The 18,380-nt window shown below is 38.8% G+C and overlaps 1 protein-coding gene across 1 annotated transcript; it reads right to left on the reverse strand.

Annotated features, from left to right (window-relative positions):
- Positions 1 to 14,918: 14,918 nt before the first annotated feature.
- Positions 14,919 to 17,221, reverse strand: LOC141623025 (MADS-box protein CMB2-like). The gene is made up of 6 exons (XM_074439056.1): positions 16,656 to 17,221; positions 16,484 to 16,550; positions 15,865 to 15,926; positions 15,670 to 15,769; positions 15,353 to 15,439; positions 14,919 to 15,253 (listed from the first exon to the last, which is right to left on the reverse strand). The coding sequence occupies exons 1-6, from the start codon at positions 16,850 to 16,852 to the stop codon at positions 15,125 to 15,127; spliced, it is 642 nt and encodes a 213-aa protein (XP_074295157.1). The 5' UTR covers positions 16,853 to 17,221; the 3' UTR covers positions 14,919 to 15,124.
- Between the last annotated feature and the right edge of the window lie 1,159 nt (positions 17,222 to 18,380).

Consider the following 18,380-nt stretch of genomic DNA (forward strand, 5'->3'; position numbering starts at 1 on the left):
AAACTGACGGAAAATCCGTCAGTAAACAAGAAAAACTGACGGATATTCCGTCAGTAAACAAGAAAAACTGACGGAAATTCCGTCCGTCCATCTTTTTAATGTGATTTCAAAAACTACACGGAACTGCCACATGTCACAGGAACTGACGGAAAATCCGTCAGTAAAACCAAAAAACTGACGGAAATTCCGTCACTTTTAATCTAGACGTAAGGACGGTTTTCCCGTCAGTGGTCCGTCAGTGTTTTGAATACCAACGGAAATTCCGTCAGGACAGGTTTTTTACTGGCGAAATAAGCTGACCCTGGTTCCTGACGGAATTTCCGTCAGGAAACTAAAATACCGACGGAAAAGCCGTCAGCATGGCCTTAATTTTTCCATCGGTAACCCGCGTTTTCGTTGTAGTGTCAAGTAATGGGGTTTGTGTGAATTCTACAGAAGGGTTAGATTACTATGGAACCCTAAATGAAGTAATTGAGCTTACTTATTATACCGAGGAAAGGGTTTATAGGGTGATATTGTTTAAATGTGATTGGTTTGATAATTCCCAACAAGGACTTAATATCCATAAGGTATACGGACTTGTAGATGTAAATGAGAAAAATAAATTTCGTGGACATAACCCATTCGTGGCAGCTTTTCAAGTCGATCAAGTTTGTCATGCTCCTTATCCAACCACTAAAAAAGGTAATCAATGGTCCGCGATTTTTAAAATCAAGGCAAGATCACATGTTGATGCTCCTGTTGATGAAATTGTCTTCCAAGAGGATGTGGTTGTCAATGATCACTCATTTTCACCAATTTTTGTGGAAAAGTCACAAAGTGAAGATGAATATGAAGTGGTTGTGTAAATGGGTGAAAGGGAATATGATGGGGATGTCGGAGAAGAAGAGAATAATGAAGTTGAAGTTGAAGAAAATAGAATAGAGGAAAATGGGGAAGAAGAGGAAGAAGTCGGAATGCCTTTTTCAGATGATGAACCTCTTTTGATTCATAGTAATAGTGATAGTGATGAGTGATGGGAGTTGTTGTAATTTGAAGCACTTGTAAGGTGTTTGTTTGATTGCATTGTTCATAGTTAGTGGTCATGACACTTCATTTTTGTTGGACTAACAATTTGCGTTGTTAAATTAAATACTTATTATATTGTTCATGACACTCCAATTTTTTTGCACTAACAATTTATACTAATGATTTTTATTGGACAGACAATTTGTATTGTTTATAATTAGTATATGGCAGGTTTCATTCGAAGGATGATAGGGAGCGGTAGTAGGGGAGGTCGCCGTGACGAGGAGCACGAAGAGGCTAATGACGATGACGAGGATGTTGAGAATATAACACCGGCACAGGAGAACATGCAGATCATTCTCTCGCAACAACAACAAGGTGGTGAATGGTAAATGTTCTAATCTTTTATTTTTACCTTTATGAAAAATATATCATTCAAATAATTTTATTTGAATTTCCAATATCTATGTATGTTTTAATTTTTAGGTGGAGTGACAAATGTGTTAAATCATATGTTAGTTGGTTGTTCACTAATAATATTTCAGATGACGAGTACTTCACCAAATGGAGTAAGGCGAGCCATGCGCAGCGCTTAAAGCTGTGGAATTGGTTTAGGGTAATTTGAAAGTTACCTATTATTTACTTTACGTTAATAATTTTTATTTTATTTTTTTTTATTTAAATTCATCTCTTCTATTAATAAATAAACACTTATTTTTGAAATAGAAACATGTGAGGTCCGTCGATGAAGGCTATGACGCTAAGCATGAATGGCAAAAGGCGGTCACGAGGCGGATTACCAAGCTTCTTAATGGACTCAAATATTCAAAGAAAAAACCCGATTGGGTCCCGGCCACTTGGTGGGTGAATCTCAAGGCTAGAGAAGAAAAAGATCCTGAATTTGCCAAAACTTCTAAAATAAACACGACAAATAGAAAGTCGGGTGCTAAAGACGGGAAAGCATTAGGCACTCATACTCTAGGCCGTAAGAGTTGCTCCGATGCTTTCAAGGAATTGGTAAGTATTGTATTTATTATTTTCACAAATTGGTTAGAATTACTGATTGTCGAATATAATCAATTTATGTTTTTATGCTACTTTCAGGGTGAGCCGGCCACACCCTACAAGTTGTTTCAAAAAACCAAGAAAAACAAGAAGGGGGAGTAGGTTAATCCTCGAGCTGCTAAGACGGACGCAAATTAATATTTATTGTATTTCTCTAATTCTTAATGTTAATATTTATTGTATTTTCCTCATTTTTAATTATAACATCATTTTTTCCTTATTTGTTGTTCTTTTAGGCCGTTTATCAGGAAGAGATGAGTCGACCAACGCCCCCCGAAGAGGCTCCAGACGAGTACTATTCGTTCTACACTGCTGTCGATGGTTTTGACAATCGTGGAAAGATATTCAGGAATAGAGATGTACAGGCCGAAATGTGGTTTGAACGTCCGTGTAACAAAAGTGCTCGTCAATCATTCTCTTACACTCCTACCATGGTTTCTCAATTTGCCACCCAAATGAACCATGATCGAGCCGCACGACAAACTCTTGAGGAACAAATGCGCACCACTCAAGAAACAGTCCGTCTCCAAGCTGAGCAGATGGCAGCCATGGAAAAAGCTTTGGCTGAGATGCGACAATCTCAACCCCATCCCTCGTGCTCAGGTTTCCCCCGCCCTTTTGGTAGAGATGACAATGCGGATGACGGGCATGGCTTTGGTAGTGAACAAGTTGAGCCTCTAGGTAATTGTTAGTATCGTCTTCTATGTTATTATGTTAGTCTTTATCTTATGTTAGTATGTTAAGGCTACCTTATGTTAGAAACTTATGATTATGGATTAGTATTTTAGTTGGTATGTAAAAGACATTGTTTTACGAGACATGTAAAAATTTGACCTTTAGTTTTTATGTAACAACATCGTTCTTTCAATCGTGTTCGGTTTTCTATCGATAATTTCGTTATCTACTCTTGATTCCCGCTCATGCGGTCGACATGAAAATGGATTCCCGCTTGGCAGTCAACGGTTGTATATGGTTTTTTGTAGGTTTGGTGTGTAAAACAATGCAAATTCCGCATTGTGGTTGGGCAGCAAGCTGCTGTTTCCAGCCAATGCCCATAATTTTCCTGACGGAAAATCCACATGTCGGAAAACAGATTTTTTGAAACCCTGACGGTTTTTCCGTCAGAAAAGTCAACAAAATGTTGACTTTCTGGCCCATCCTAGATGAGGCTTTGACGGAACTACCGTCAGTAAGCCGTCAGAGTTTTAACATCCTGACGGAAAAACCGTCAGGAATCCATTTTTCGTGACGAATCGTACTGACAGTTGATTCCTGATGGTTTTTTCGTCAGGAACCCGTGGTTCTAACGGGAAAAGGGCTTTATTGATGGATTATTTCCATCAATTTTCCGTGTTTTTTTGTACTGTTATGTAGAAACTTGTTTGACCTTGTGTCGGTTAAGTCTCGAACAATTTGCTTTTCTCGTGTTGTAACCTTGGCCATAAGGCCGAAACCTAGTAGATGTTGTGTGGTAGGACGGTGCTATAATCACCATTAAGACCCTTTTTCAAGTATGATCGACCATATGTAGGCTTAAAGACCAGGAAAAACCGGATTTTGGACTATCAGATAACACTCGATCGAGTGAGCCGAAAACAGACCATGGGAACTTTCTGTAAAAACCCGTACTCGGCCGAGTGACACTCTCACTCGACCGAGTGACATCCTTACTTGACCCAGTAAGTCTCCACTCAACCGAGTGGACTGTTTTGTTCTTGTTTTGATGGTTTTGAACTGACATGGATTGAGTTCTTTCGTTTTATGACCCTACCGACCTCCCAATAGTGGTATGAACGTAGAAACCCTTAACGAATAAACTGGAATGAGTTGTTTACATTGTTATGTGTCACTTTGTACGTTGTAACATGAAATATGTTTAATCGATAGATGACACCTAACATGCTTAGTTAGAATAATAATGATGCGGTAATTGGTAAGCATAAGTGATAATTCTATGAGTCTTATACATGATCGAGTCTTGCGACGATTAGAGTGAGATGATATGATACGAGGATAGATAAGAATACGTGCGCGATCACATGGTTTATGCACAACATGAGTTAGTCGGGAGTAAGGAATATGGAAAAAAGTGAATCACAGTAGACGAGGTACCCGACTGTGTTATGATTGTTATGTACGGAGTCAGGAATTATACATATCTACCTAGAGTCAGAAAATAAGCACGATACGACTGGATCATAGCCATGATAATGGGAATAAATGTTGAGCTTGACTTGTACTTGGACCCATGAGCCTAGATCGAGGGAATAAGAGAACCCTTCTCGCGAGAGATCGAGTGGTGAACTCCGGGACGAAGTTCTCTTTTAGGGGGAGTGAATGTAACATTTAGGAATAAGAAAGGACATGAGAACACAAAAGAGCACGTACGGTAAAACACTAGAGAGAGAGACGAGTTAATGCGTGAGGAAGAGATTTGGAAGTTAGACATGACACAAATGAGACGTAAGAAAGTGTTAAGGAAAAGTGGGGGTGAGGCGAACTTCGAGGACGAAGTTCATTTTAAGGAGGGAAGATTGTAATATCCGGCCTTTGTGGGACCCGTACTTATATCTTGGGACGCGCGAGAGGACCTTTAGACCGATAAGAGAGCACTCGGAAGGGAAGGATAACCTTACACTGGACCCAGACTACACCGTGTGGTGTTGCAGCGGATCGAGTGGGTCCACTCGGTCGAGTGGAGAGTACACTCAACCGAGTGACGTACTACTCGGCCGATTGAGTCCACTCGATCGAGTGGACTCGGCACTCGGTCAAGTGACGTTGTTTTCAGAAACACGGGATTAACACCCATTTCTCCCCTAACCCTAAAATCATTTCCACCTTCCTCCTTATCTCTCCAAACTCTCTCCCTTCTCTCTAAACTCTCACAAAGACCTTCTACTTGCGATTTAAGCTTGGATTAGCAGATCTACCACCTTAATCTTCATCTCCTTCATCTAGTAAGTAAAGATCTACTCTTTTCTAGTCTTTAAACCTTAACTTTTTTTGGGAATTCGTTATGGGTAATTAATTAGTGATTAGTATGTGTAATAGGGGTAATTAAGGGGTAATAATAAGGGGCTTTGTAGTGTTTATTAGCATAGGATGTATTGTGATAGTTATTATGTGATTTGTATAAGATGAGACGGTTCCTTGAGACGGTTTCGGTCCGGATTCGAGTGGCTTGAGGAGATTGCAAAAAGGTAGGTTAATCCTACTCGGTTTCAATAATGTGATGTTGATTATGTTGATGTAGTAGTTAGTCTTACATAATTAGGGCATTTGCATTATAACATGTTTAGTGGTAATCACATCATTAAGAGGATGATTATGATATGTTGAGTGTGGTTCATGTATTGGTTAGTATCATATATGTTGAAGGATTTATTGTTGTTGTTGTTGTTGTTGTTTTTGTTGTTGTTGTTGTTGTTGTTTTGGATACGTAAGACGGTTGGGAGACCGTCTTACTCTTAAGTCGTCTCTTGGAGCTTCCTATTCCAAGATGGATGTGCACATTAATGGCTTGAGTTACGGAGGGACTCGTGTGGTTGAGACACGACGTCTGGCAGGGGATCCGGTTGGCTTTTGGACCCGGTACGCCTGAGCATGTCCTGGTACCTGTTTGTGGTTGTTGGTATGTCTGGGTGTGTCCCAGTATCAGTGTGGTTGTCGGTATGTCTAAGCTTGTCCCGGTACCGTGGTGGTGGTTGTTTGATAACGTCTCATTCACATTAGTAGTCATGTTGCATATTAACATACTAGAGTCGGGTCGCACTTTATTTGCTTATTGAAACTGACGTTTGTGTTTCTGTGTAATTGTCACCTGTCTCTTTTGGGGTGGCCTGTGTTGATCCATATGATATCCTTTGGTCATATGGGGAGCAGGTTAGATACAGATTGTTGGATAGTATGCGGGAGACGGGACGAGGTTGATGAGTCACGAGATGAGTGTAGCTAGTTAGATGAGTATAGTAGCCATGAGTTGTATTTTTATTCATTTGTTAATGGTTTGTAATCACTAAACTTGTCATTTATAATAAATGTTTCTTTATTGTATCTCCGATTCACCGCCTCGGGAAACCGAGAAGGTAACATCTCCCAATTACCTCGGCCGGGTAAGAAGGGGGTGTTACAACTTTCTCTATTTCGAATTGATTTCTAATTGATTGCTCACATAATTAAAGTACTCGAATTTGTTTGTAGTTTATATTTTCGAATTGATTGCTAATGTTATCAAACTGATTTGTAATATTTTCAAATTGATTGTTAACCTAATTTCTCGATTTTATAATTGCTTGGCATTAACCGAATTGATTTGTAATGTTTATAATTGCTTGGCACTAAACAATGGGGAGACTTACCTTGAGGATGAGGAGGTCTTCAAATTAAATTGGGGAAGATCATGGAGAAAGATATAGAAGAGAATGAGGAGAAAAAACAACCTGAGAAGTATACATCATAAAAGAAGGAAGGAAGGGCAAAATTGTCCTAAAATCAATGTTTTAACAAAAAATTCGAATTTTGACAAAAAAAAAGTGGTATGAACCGATTTTGGGTGCAAATTATAACCTGGGCTATTAATTTGGGTGTAATTTTAAAAAAAATTGACGTAGGAGTAAGCGTAAAAAAGTGGATTAAGCATGCGTGTAATTGATAATTTACTCTATAATTTACTAGGTTAGATCTTTTTTAGATTGTAATTTTTAGATAAATTTAGCAATTAAAATTTTAAATTTAGTGTGTAGTAATAAGTGATCCAAAAATGAAAATCTAAGGTAGTCCGAGAGATTTTGGTAAAATATACTCCGTATTCCTCTATTGATAGTGCCAAAGAAATATGTTAGGCCCAATATTTGTATACACGAAAAGTTTTAAGCCCAACATTTGTTTGAGAATAACATAACATGTTAAGCCCAAGTTTGGGAAAAATCATAGCTTCGCCTATTTTTTAGTAAATCGAGGATTATATTACAAAGTTTTTAACATAGACAAATATAATACAAGTAGGTTATGTTTTGGAAACTATGTAAAGGGAAATAAATCGAAATTGTTTCAAAAGATACAATATTCCATAAAATTAGATAATCAACTGATTTAAAAATTAAATTTGATAAAATAATTTTTTTTGAAAGCTACTCACTTGTTGTAGATGGGTTGATGATTAATTTGATAAAATAATTGCAGTACATTGTATGTAGCAAATAGTAATCACTCATATGACTAATAAAAGTAACAATAATAGCGGGAGTAGTGAAAGTAATAGTAACAACGGATGTAGCGAAATTAACACTGTTAAATGCGGAGTAGTGAAAGAAACGATAATGACGACGACAGTAGTGAAAGTAATAGTAGTACAACAAATGTAATGAAAGTAACAGTGAGAATAACAGAGAAAGTATGAAAAATTAGGTAATAATTCGATTTTAAGAAAAAAAAAATTATTTATTTAAATATGAGTTTGATAAAATTAACGGGAATGGATATAGCCGTAAAAATAGCGTGAGTAGTCAAAGAAATAATAATAACCGGAGGAGTAATGAATGTAATAGTATTAACATGATATTTCATGTAAGTAATAATATTAACAGTGAGAGTAATGAATGCGTCTCATACATTTTTGATAAATTCTACATTTCAGTATAAATGGTAAATGTATGAGTTAAGCAAATCTAACGTATTTTATTTTCTAGAAAATAAAATTTGCTGATAAATAGAGGTAATCCGGGCGGGACTAATTTGAAATCTCAAACTACGCGTTAATATATGAAGTAATAATAATCCGTATCATATATTGATACTGATGCTTAGAGAGATCGTCAATTACTCTTTATCAAGTTACTACGTGAGTTAGTGGCTGCCAATGGTGGGTGGCCTGTTAGAGGACAACTGGACTACGATCACCTACATACATTCAGGCTTCAGAAAGTGTACGTATAAAATTGAGGAAAAGTGAGGATTTAGTGAAGAAAATAAAAAAGTGCAACATAAATGATTTACCAAATAAAAATTTGCAAAATATTCTAATAACATAACCCCTTTAGCCTTTCCATATACCAAAAAAAAAAAGATGGCGGACAATGTTAACAAAACAAGGATAGTTTGGGTAATAATGATGTTAGTGTTACTCCTTCACACACAGAGCAGTACATGTCAAATAGATACGAACAGCGGTGATCTCTTCCAAGAGGTATTCGAGTTGTTCACAAGTAGATTGCATAGACTGCCCGATACAGTCAATACACAGGGTGGAAGGTACATTGATCCTTCTTTTGCATACAAAGAGGTGGATACCTGTTTGTTGGTATATGCAGCCATACTAAACAAGTGTTTAGGGAATGACAGCGCACCTTCTTTACCCTTGTGCTCCAAGTACGCGGACGACTACCTTCCCGAGCAGTGTGCTTGTGTTGTGGACCGTAATATGGAGACGATTGAAACCATCATAGCAGCCGAAAAGAACATATGGCAAACCTTGAATAAAGACGGCCGTCTCATCAACGACACTTTATGCTCTTCGCCCGGTGTCATCAAGGTGATTGATTTTGGGCTACAAGTACGTGAGGTTAATACCTGTCCGAAAGGGGTGTCTTTATATAAGGGCATTTGCTAGAAGGAAATACCAAGGGACGAGATAGACACGCTGCTGTGTTGCCAGGCGCTAAGACGAGCTGAATCTGTATGTTTGTGTCATCTTCCTACGGCAATTAATGGTGTAAAAGCCAATCAATATGTGAGCATTAATGATTTTAATGACAAATTATGTGCATATGCCGCCACTACCGTAGCAGACTACTGTCCCCCCACTCCATCTCCATGCAAAACCAACAGACTCTCTGCCGATCCCAAATGCTTGCCTGTTTAAGGGCTTCTCTCATCTATCATCATCTTTAGCTAACTAAACTGCCTACCTATGCTTACATTGGGTCGAGCATTACCCGTTGCTACTACGTCTTGCTATCATCCTCTCATCTGCGATTGTGATATGGTGATATTCAGATTCATTTTACCTTTACATCTTTGTTGTACGTGAATGGCTTCGTGTTTGTTTTCCCATTTCTTGTGCGTGTGTGTTCTTTGTAACTTTATATCCGTAGTGTGCTTGGCTCCTACCTATATATGTTGGGACTAAGGCTTTGTTATTGTAATAAAACCGGCATTAATACAACTTGTGGCACCGATTACGAGAGGAAAGAAAAATTGAGGTATTTGTGATGATGGCAATGGGGGAGGCAGTGAGGCGGAAGCTGCTGTAGTAGAGTGTGGACAGCTAACAGAGCAGCAATGGGGATAATTAAAACTTTCAGTAGATGATGTACTGTATTATTGTATTTCATATTAAGACTGCTGAATACCGCGAAGACTACAATTTGTGGACTCCCATGAGTTGTTCATGTTTATTCGGTTTACCGTTGGTCTATCTTGTGACAGGTTGCACATTGAACCGGAATTTTAGAACTTCAAAAAAAGGAAAAAGACATTCCTCTATTTACCAAAGTTTCTAGGAGTGAATCAAAGCAATGCCTTGAAATTGCGTCAACAAATTTAATTATTTAGTCTAATCTACTTTAGCATTCAGCTCTTTCAATACTCTTATACAAACAACTTTATTCTGTCCTTGGTATAGATTCTCTGACTTGAGCTTCTTGGTAATGCAATTACAAGGTTAATTAACATTATTATTTCCATCCATAACATCTTAAATTATTGGATCATTGAGTAAAGTTTCACGCAAGACAAGTAGAAAGTCTTCCTTAGATAAAATCCAAAATGTAGATTTAAAACAAATCTACTTATTCGAACCAAGTACAAATCAGTAATGAACTCCAATCTGTAAGATTTTAGAAAAGATTGTATGTATTGATATTAATTACAAGGGTTACAACCTAGCTTCTATATTATTATAAGGATTGAAGAACAAGAAAGCTATGAATATATTTTCCTAAATACAAAGGTCTAAAATACGGAATAACATGAATTAGGAAAACGAGAATATTAACAAAAATTTACATAATGTAATTAGGAATTATTCTTAACACGCTCCCGTAAGATGGACGATCCGAAGGCGAGGCCAATCTTGGAAAGCAAATAAACGAACCGAGAGCTAGGAAGAGGTTTGGTAAGAGCATCAGCGAGTTAGTCGTCACCAGAAATGTGTTGAACACGAAGCAACCCCTGTTGAACTTGTTCACGGACGAAATGAAAAGCAAGAGCAAGATGCTTCATACGGGAATGAATAACCGGGTTAGCAGCATAATGAGTAGCATTAAGGTTATCACAATAGACGACCGGTGGTAGAGACAGTGGAACACGAAGTTCAGTTAATAAGGACTGAAGCCAAATTAATTCAGCAGAGGTAGTGGCAACACCGCGGAACTCGGCCTCAGTGGAGGATTGAGCGAACGCACGTTGTTTCTTAGAACCCCAAGGCAAGGCATTGCGACCCTAGTAAGTGACAAAGCCGGTGGTGGAAACATATGAGACACGGTCACCAACCCAGTCTGCATCACAGTAGGCATGAAGACGGAGGGGAGAGCGAAGATACAATTGTAAGCCAACATTAGAGGTGCCATTAAGATAGCAAAGTAAGCGCTTGAGAGCACACCAATGAATATCAGTCGGATGTTGCATAAATTGAGCCAATTTGTTGACAGCAAAAGAGATGTCCGGACGCGTAAAAGAGAGGTACTGACGACTACCCAAGATAGAACGATAGTCGGAGATATTAGAAATTGCAGGACTCCCATCGTGATGAAGGGAAGGGTGAACAGCCATAGGCGTTTTAGCCGGTTGAGCTTCGTGCATTTTGTTAGTGTGCAATAAGTCATGGATATATTTTGATTGTGTCAAAAGAAGACCATGGGGGTTGGGGGTGACTTCTACTCCTAGAAAATAAGACAAAGTGCCTAGGTCCTTAAGTGAAAACCGTGTGGCTAGCGATGTAATGAAAGACGACACAATGGTCGGGTTAGAGCCAGTGACAATGATGTCATCGACATAGACAAGCAAATAAAGGGTGTGCGACGGTGTTGTGCAAATAAATAAAGACGGGTTAGCACGTGAGGCTGTGAAGCCGGTGGCAAGAAGGTGAAGCTTCAGTGTCATGTACCAAACGCGTGGGGCCTGTTTAAGTCCATAGATAGCCTTGGTGAGCTCACAGACATACGTGGGGTGATCGGAGTTAGTGAACCCTGGTGGTTGAGACATGTAAACTTCATCAGTGAGGGCACCTTGCAAGAAGGCGTTATTTATATCAAGTTGGCGAAGGCACCAGCCATTAACAAGAGCAAGCGAAAGCAGAGTACGAATCGTAGCAGGCTTTACCACAGGACTGAAGGTGTCAGAAAAATCGATCTCGGGTCGTTGAAGGAACCCCTTAGAAACAAGTCGAGCTTTGTATTTGTCAACGGAGATGTCCGAGTTGTATTTAATACGATAAATCCATTTACATCCAATGACATTGTAGGACGGGTTGGGTGGAACAAGGGTCCAAGTTTTGTTGTTTTGTAAGGCGTCATACTCGGCAATCATTGCCGCTCGCCATTTAGTGTCAATTAAGGCTTGTTTGGTGGTGTGGGGAAGATTAGATGGTGGTAAAACAGTGGCGAGTTTGGCGTACTTGGGATTTGGTTTGCGAATATTATTCGCCAGGCGGGTAATGACTCGAGATGGTGGGGGTGGGGGTGGGGGTGGAGGAGGGGGGGAAGGTGACGGTTGAGCTGTGGATGAGGGGGTCGAGGGGGAGGACTAGGTAGACGTGGCGGGTGAGGAAACATGGGAGCTGGTGGGGGGAGTGACAGGGGAAGTAGTGGGGGTTGTGGCAGAATGTTGAGGTGAAGTGGGTGGTGTCGAAGGGGGAGAGTTTACTGGTGGGGTGTTGGGGGCAGCGGAGGGAGGTGGTAAAGCTTCGTGGAGCCAGTGAGAGGGGACAGTAGTGGTCGTGGTGGACGTAGAGGAGGTGAGCTGTGGGTACGAGAAGCTTGACTCGACAAATTTAACATGGCGCAAAACATACAATTTGTGGGAGGTTGGGTCGAGACAATAAAAGGCTGATTGGGTGGGTGAGTAACCGAAAAACACACAAGGTTTGGAGCGGGGTTCAAGCTTGTGAGTGGTGTAAGGACGAAGCCATGGATAGCATAAACAACCGAAGCCACGTAGTTTGTCATAATGCGGGTGATTGCCGAACAGTTTGAAGTAGGGTGTAGAGTTTTGTAAGGTGGAGGTAGGAAGTCGATTAATGAGGTAAGTAGCTGTGGAAAAGGCATGAGTCCAGAATGTGTGAGGTAGTTGAGCATGACTAAGTAAGGCTAGGCCGGTTTCGACTATGTGGCGATGACGACGCTTAGCAAACCCGTTTAATTCGGGGGTGTGTGGAGGAGTGGTGAGATGGCTAATTCCGTGATCACTAAGGGCGTGTGCCATCTTAATATATTCGCCTCCATTATCAGAAAAAACTTGTTTTATGGGCCGATTAAAGAATTTTTCGATGAGCTTTTGAAAACGAATGAAAACCGTAGTAGCATCGGACTTTAATTTTAAAGGATATAACCAAATATAATGCGTAAAATGATCAACGAAAATTATATAATATTTGAAATTATCATAAGAAACAATTGGTGAGAACCATACATCGGTAAAAAGTAAATCTAGCGGAGCTTGAGAAACTATTGTTGAATTTGAAAATTCTAACTTATGACTCTTGTGTATAGAGCAAGAGTTACAAAAATCAATGAGACTAGGAACTTTTATTGAAATTTTAGAAAGTAAATAATTAAGTATTTTTGCCGATGGATGTCCAAGACGAAGATGCCACCCATAGTCTTTGAAGAGACGGCTAGTGTATGCGGTAGGTTGAGGAGGATGCCATTCAAAGACTCCACCATTAGACGTTCCGCGCAAAAGAGTCCGATGAGTTTGAAGATCCTTTATAGAAAACGAATTTTGTGAGAATTCAAAATAAGCGTTGTTATCAAGACAAAATTGAGACACGGATAAAATATTGCGTGAAATAAGAGGAACAAATAAGACTTTGTTAAAGACAAGAGGCGAATTGGATGGCATATTGACAGTGAACGAACCTTGTTTGGTAATTTGGAGTGCGGAGCCATCACCGATGATAAGTTTATCGCTTCCATCATATGGTGAGTGAAGCGCGAGGTTTTCAAGGTCGTTAGTTATGTGATGAGTAGCTCCGCTGTCGACAAGCCATGGACGAGGGACAGAGGAGGACGGGTTTTGTGTGGTGGCAGTATTGACATGTGGTGGGTTACGGTTTTGACGGGCAGAGGTAAAAGTATTGGAGGGTGGAAACACTACATTGGGATAGTCTCGCTTAAACTTATAGCAACTCGAGATGACATGGCCGATGGCACGACAATATTGACATTTGCCTTTGAAGGGGGCAGGGGTATAGGATTCGGTTGAGGGTGATGAGGGTGGAGGCGAGGCATAGGTTGAAGGACGGTAGTTGTTGGGCGTATAAGGACGGGTTGTGGCACGGTGTACCTGAGCAGGATGAGCGGAAGCAGGGAACGGGGCAGGTTGGGTCCTTTGTTTTTGGGTAAGGTCAAAGTTGATGAGTTTCTCATGAAGGGCATCAAAAGAAATTGGGTCGTCGCGGGCATTAATAGCATCGATGATAGGTTGCGTAGTCGAGACCACGAATTACTTGAGCAATGATATCATCACTATCCATCGGTTTTCCTAAGATGGCTAATTTGTTGGTGCAAGATTTGATGGAGTGCATATAGTCGGTGACGGTTTGGGTAGTCTCTTTGGTTATGGATTTGAGACGGTCTTTAACTTGGAGGATGTGGCCACGAGTTGATTTGGCATAGGTATTGGTGAGGACGGTCCATACGTCATGCGAGGTTGGGGCACGCATAACGAGGGCATGGGTTTCCGGACTGAGGGTGCCTAATAGGGCGCCTTTGATTAATTGATCCTGGCGTACCTAAGTGTGGTATGCAGGGTTGGAGGTGGTTGCGGTTTTGGCTGTTTCTGTGGATGTGGTGAGTGTGTCGGGTGGGTAAGGGTGAGAGCCGTCAAGGTATTTGAGTAAATCATACCCAACGAGAAAGAAGGCGACTTGGTCTTGCCATTGCATGAATGTCAATGGAGTAAGTTTATCAACCATAGAGAGGTTGACAAGGTAGAGTGGGACACTCGGTTCATTGGTGTTGACAATGGTGTTGCTCGACATGGCAGAGGTTGGAACGAGGCGGGTTTTTATTGTATTAGGATCGGAAGGCGATTGATACCATGTAAGGTTTTAGAAAAGATTGTATGTATTGATATTAATTACAAGGGTTACAATCTAGCTTATATACTATTACAAGGATTGAAGAACAAGAAAACTATGAACATATTTTCCTAAATACAAAGGTCTAAAATACGGAAATAACATAAATTAAGAAAACGAGAATATTAACAAAAATGTACATAATGTAATTAGGAATTATTCTTAACACAATCTTGTTATATTTTTCTAAAATATTGGCCAACACTTAAAATAAAAGTGTGTGAGATTTTGAAGATGCCTTTTGGCAGCCTCCACTTATCATCGAAAACTACATCGATTCACAATTGAAATAATCGTCTTAAGAGAGTTAACATAGAAAACTGTCAAAAATTACAATTTACTTGACCAACAATAAGTCATCAGTGTAAGAACTAAGAAGATCGAGTACTCACAATATACGACTGTGTATTTTATAATTTAGGTTACTAAGGAGTATATCGCATTACAACCTTATCATTTTACTTTTCTTTGTTTAACACGACTACAGTTTTATAAGGTACTAAACTGTCAAGCGCGATATAGCAAAACAACCGCGTTCAGGCTATTAACTAATAACACATTTAATCATAAGTCGCAAACCAGTAGTAGTTTATACTGGAGATAACACAGCCTAGTTTTTATCACACGAAACACCGAGTCACAAGAGCAGATTACACATTAGTTTAGAGGGTAAATAAGTAGGTCTAGTTTATTCGAAAAGCACAAATTAAAGCAAGGTCGCAAATCATGATCAAAGTAAGCATTGATACATTAGTAAGGGTGGAGACTCAAAGCAAATAAGTTGGCTGCTGCTCCTTCATTTCCATACATACTTGCACTGTCGTAATTCCCCTGTTCGCCGTCTCCTGTCCCAAACTGTGCTCCTCCAAATTTCGCTTCCTACATTTTCAAAACACCCATATTTACAAGGTAATCAGTGACAGGGCAAAAGGGCCTTTAATGGCGGATTTAAAGTTTTTTGTAGGGGTGATTACTTACAAGATCCATGAGGAGATCTCCATGCCTTTCTTCAAGGTTCTTTACCTTCTTCCTAGTTGTTCCTGTTTGATTCTTGATCACATTATACTGCAATTAACACGTTTTCAGAGACGACCAATTAAGAAGAACTAGTCCATGTACACAGGTAAACATGAAACCACAAGCATGTTTTGATTCGTATAGGCTGCATATCTATTTCAACACAAAATTTAAACTAACTCGGAGATAAAAGAAATTCTTAACTTAATAAAACATCTTCCGTAATTCTCTAAACCTTATCAGTATCATCCATGATTTTGTACATAAAAGAAATTCACCTTTCGATTACGAATTTCAGTTATGGCTTCATCCATCTCTTGCTGGAGACCGCGAAGCTCTGCAAGAGTTAGCCCCTCCAAATCTCCTCCCAGCCTTCGACTATCATGATGCAAATTAATACAGAATCATGATCATGTTTGCATGAAAAACTAATTCAATTTGTTAGTAGGAATTAATAGTCTTTGTAATGTTACCTAATTTCAGTCCGTAGCATATTATTGAGCTCTACCATCCTTCTCTGCTCCTCTTGCATCTCCTGTATGTAAAACCAATATCAACATATTATTGAGCTTTAGCAACTTGATTAAAATATCGTTAACAAAGAAAAAATAAATAAACAAATGATTGAAACGGCTTCGATTTAATCTAATAATCTCTCTGTTTCGGTCATTTGTTTTCCTTTTTTCATTTTGGGGTGTATCAGTCAATTATTGTCCTTTTTATTTTAAGAATAAATTTGATGAACAATTTGATCATTTCCTTGGTCTTTGTGCCAAAACTAAAGGCCAACAATTGATCTGGATGGAGGGAGTACAAGCCAAACAAAAATTAACCAAACTCGAATAAAAAGACACGACATGAGTGACTTGGAGTACCTAAAATAGCTAAACAAGGTAACCTATAACAATTAAGTACTCGATTTCTAAATTTTGGATCTTATTTCAAAATATACAAGACTTCTTAGCCCAGTGGTTAACACGGATTTATCATGACAATAGATCACAGGTTCGAAACTCCCTTAAAATATATTGTATGAGTTTTGCGCTTCATTTGACACCATAAAAAATAAATATAACAAACTAAAAAAGTTACCTCCCAATGTTTAAGCCAGAGATCAACACCCTTAATCTTCTGGTACTCATCGTACATCTTCTTAAGCCTTAAAATAGTAATTTGAATAACAATTAGCGTTAGGGTCCGATAATAACAAAAACAAACAAAAAAGCGATAGGGAACCACGGGATGGTATGAAAAAAAGACGTACGAGACACCGGGGCTAAGGAAATGGTACAATTTGTGGGTGCTAGAGATCATAAGAAGAGAAACCTTAGCATCACATAAAACAGTAAGTTCTTGAGCTTTTTTCATGATCCCATTTCTTCTCTTTGAGAAAGTAACTTGCCTATTTGTTTTGTTCTCTATTTTCTTTATCTCTAACTTTCCTCTTCCCATTTTTTTCATCCAAATTTTTTCTTGCACTAGAAAAATGGAGGAATTATTAATAATATAAAGTGGGTTTGATATGTTTTGTGGTTGTCATGAGTTGCATGAGTAAAGACTAAAAATGTTGCTAAAAATGGAAAAGGAAAATGGAAAGTAGTAAGTGGATGTTAACTAAAAAAGGAATGTTTAATCCGTGAAAACTAAAGTTGATGCTTTGATGAGTCTTTTGATGTGTTTTGAGATGATTAGACATTACGTTAACATATTTATTTTTGTGTGGTTACTTTTGAGTATGACAATGAGCCTCTTTTTTTGGTTGAGTGTATTACTTGTTGCATTGGAGGTAACTAGGTGGATGTTATGTTCATATCTATTGTTTATGATAGTGATTTTAGCCAAACTTATATCGCTATTATTCTTAGATGTTTTCATTCAAGGGTATGGTTGTCCATGGTCCATGGATGATAATGAATTGGATATAGACGGTATCGTATAAGATAAGAGACTGAACTTAATGGAAAAGCAATTCTTATACTCGCTCCATTTTATAATGATGTTCCCATATAAAAATGGCTCAACAACCAATGAATAATGGATTAAGAGTATGTGGGCCGGATAATTAGAGAATAAGGGAATATTAAACAAGTTGGTTAATGATTAATCTTTCCCACCAAAAGCATTCGGGTTGTTGAATGATTAAAAAAAATAAACAAATACCACCTGTTTCCCAGGTTATTTTACACGAAAAATGGGGGGAAAATGGAATTTTCATGAAAGTTTGAATTTCCCCCCAAATTACATGACTTGATCAAAACCCTCTACAAGCAGGGTTTTAAATCTCGGTATCGGTCGCGATCGCGGTGTCACGGAATCGCTCCTGAACCGCTTGTCACGGACCAAACTCGCTTGTTGCGGTTGATTTTTATTTTGCAAGGTTTTATAGCTATATTTTTATTTTTATATATTTCTGATGTTATGTTATGTCTAAATATTTATAAAACAACGTTTTTAAGAGTATGATGAAAATCTCGGTTGGTACAGTAGGTGTTTAGCACTTTAGCTGATAACAAGTTGAAGCAAGTGGAGGGAAAAGTAGGCGCCAAATGAAAAAGAAAAAAAAAGTAGAAGAGGGTGAAAAAGTAGGCCTCATGTTAACTAAATTAAATGTAAAAACAATTATCCTAGTGGCCCTATCAAAAAAACACTACCTTGGTTTACGTCGCCCCCAACTACCACATATTAATATTTAATTTTAAAAACTTAAACAAAGTACAACCCCCCAAACCCCAACGCAGCAAATCACAAATTTTGTTCTCTCCATCTTCATCCCTGTCAACCCAGAAAATTAAACCAACAATTTAACACTCTAAGATCCTCTCATCTCCTTTACCATGTAGGCTAATTCTTCAAGAATTAAGATCCGCAAAATTTAAGGTAAGTTTTTGAATGCTGGGTGCGGTCAAATCGGCCGAGTCACTCGATACCCGAGTTGACTCGGTCTACTCAGGCGAGTTTTGGCCTTTTTGAAACTGACCGATAAAACTCG

Source organism: Silene latifolia, chromosome X (genome assembly GCF_048544455.1).
Source record: "Silene latifolia isolate original U9 population chromosome X, ASM4854445v1, whole genome shotgun sequence".
In the NCBI taxonomy this organism is placed as follows: Eukaryota; Viridiplantae; Streptophyta; class Magnoliopsida; order Caryophyllales; family Caryophyllaceae; genus Silene; species Silene latifolia.